Source organism: Dendrobium catenatum, unplaced genomic scaffold (genome assembly GCF_001605985.2).
Source record: "Dendrobium catenatum unplaced genomic scaffold, ASM160598v2 original_scaffold_29438, whole genome shotgun sequence".
Lineage (NCBI taxonomy): Eukaryota > Viridiplantae > Streptophyta > Magnoliopsida > Asparagales > Orchidaceae > Dendrobium > Dendrobium catenatum.
Genome location: NW_021347896.1, coordinates 1 through 1,729, shown reverse-complemented (window position 1 = coordinate 1,729; position 1,729 = coordinate 1). Strand labels below are relative to the sequence as shown.

General features: G+C 40.8%; 1 protein-coding gene across 1 annotated transcript; it reads left to right on the top strand.

Annotated features, from left to right (window-relative positions):
* Positions 1–74: 74 nt before the first annotated feature.
* LOC110100196 (adenosylhomocysteinase-like) lies at positions 75–1,724 on the top strand (the record flags this gene model as incomplete). Its single annotated transcript, XM_020827617.2, has 2 exons — positions 75–893; positions 1,716–1,724. Coding segments are annotated over 2 exons (828 nt in total), but the record flags the coding sequence as incomplete, so codon positions are not given.
* Between the last annotated feature and the right edge of the window lie 5 nt (positions 1,725–1,729).

The window sequence follows — 1,729 nt, the reverse complement described above, 5'->3', positions numbered from 1 at the left end:
CCCGTCATTACTATATAAGCACCAAATTAGAGGAGAGTTTTGAACTTAAAGTATATTTTGGTAAGTTAATATAGTTATATGTTTACAAGTCCCCGCTCTTCCTCCTATCCTATGATGCTCGGCCCCTGTTCGATTCTCGGAGACCTAAAATTTCCGCTAAACTTGTCTTCATCGCCATGCTGCTCCCTGCTCGTTGGAGAAGATCTACTTCGGGTCGCGAGTACAAGGTGAAAGACCTGTCCCAGGCCGACTTCGGACGGCTCGAGATCGAGCTCGCGGAGGTCGAGATGCCAGGCCTTATGGCATGCCGCGCCGAGTTCGGCCCCTCGCAGCCCTTCAAAGGGGCGCGTATCTCTGGATCTCTCCACATGACCATCCAGACTGCCGTCCTTATTGAAACCCTAACCGCCCTCGGTGCCGAGGTACGCTGGTGCTCCTGCAACATTTTCTCCACGCAGGACCACGCTGCTGCCGCAATCGCTCGAGATTCCGCCGCCGTGTTCGCCTGGAAGGGCGAGAATCTCCAGGAGTACTGGTGGTGCACGGAGCGCTGCCTCGACTGGGGCGCTGGTGGAGGACCCGATCTTATTGTCGACGACGGAGGTGATGCGACGCTGCTTATCCATGAGGGGGTTAAGGCCGAGGAAGATTACGAGAAGACTGGGAAAGTCCCGGATCCGTCTTCGACGGACAACGTGGAATTCCAGATCGTGCTTGGGCTCATCAGGGATAGCTTAAGTGTGGATCCGAAGAAGTATCGGAAGATGAAGGAGAGGCTCGTTGGTGTTTCTGAGGAGACGACTACTGGAGTGAAGAGGTTGTACCAGATGCAGATCAGTGGGACGCTGCTCTTCCCTGCCATCAACGTCAATGACTCCGTTACCAAGAGCAAGGTGAGATTTATTAAATTTTCTCTTAGCTTCCAACCTATTTTTAACATTTTATCTCGTTCTGGATCTGGATCTGGATCTAGATCTAGATCTATGTCTCGTCATTTATTGCCTTTTATAAATTATCTATTGTTCTCGCTTTGCTGGCATGCTGCTGAGATGGTTATGATTCTTTTGTCCCTGGTTAATAGCTTCTAAAAGCTTATGATTGATATAGATCTGAAATCAAGTAATTCTTTGTGGATCGAAATTCGTAGATTTAGCATTTATTTAGCTGTGCGAATACTTATTTTGATTCGATCTATTTACGCAGTTTAGACTGAATAATATTTCGGGCTCATGGATTTATGTGTCCTGAAACCTTTTACAGGACGTGTAGTCATGGTTTGACCTCTGATCTTATTCTAATGAGTTGATACATAAATATTAAGAAGAATTCGTTTTATGGCAATTTTGTTTTATTTTTCACAAATATTATGGCAATTTTAAAAATTAATGTAATTAGACAAAATTTATGTTTGTTGTATATTAATCAAGCAAATATTAATAATGCCAATTAAATTAATTTTGTCAATAATAAAGTATTAAATTAGAATTAAACTGATTAGTTGGAGCGTCATATCATATAATTGTTCATTAATAAATTATAATTAAGATAATTACTTCAATCATATAGTAAAATTTAGGATAACAATTTAATCTAATAAATTAAAATTGCCGTTTCTCTTCAAAACTTTATTAAATATATTTACTTGTCATACATAAATAGGTGAGAAGATTTTTTTTTTCCTCCTAATTTTTGTAATTTTGATAATCTTGAAACAGTTTGATAACTTATA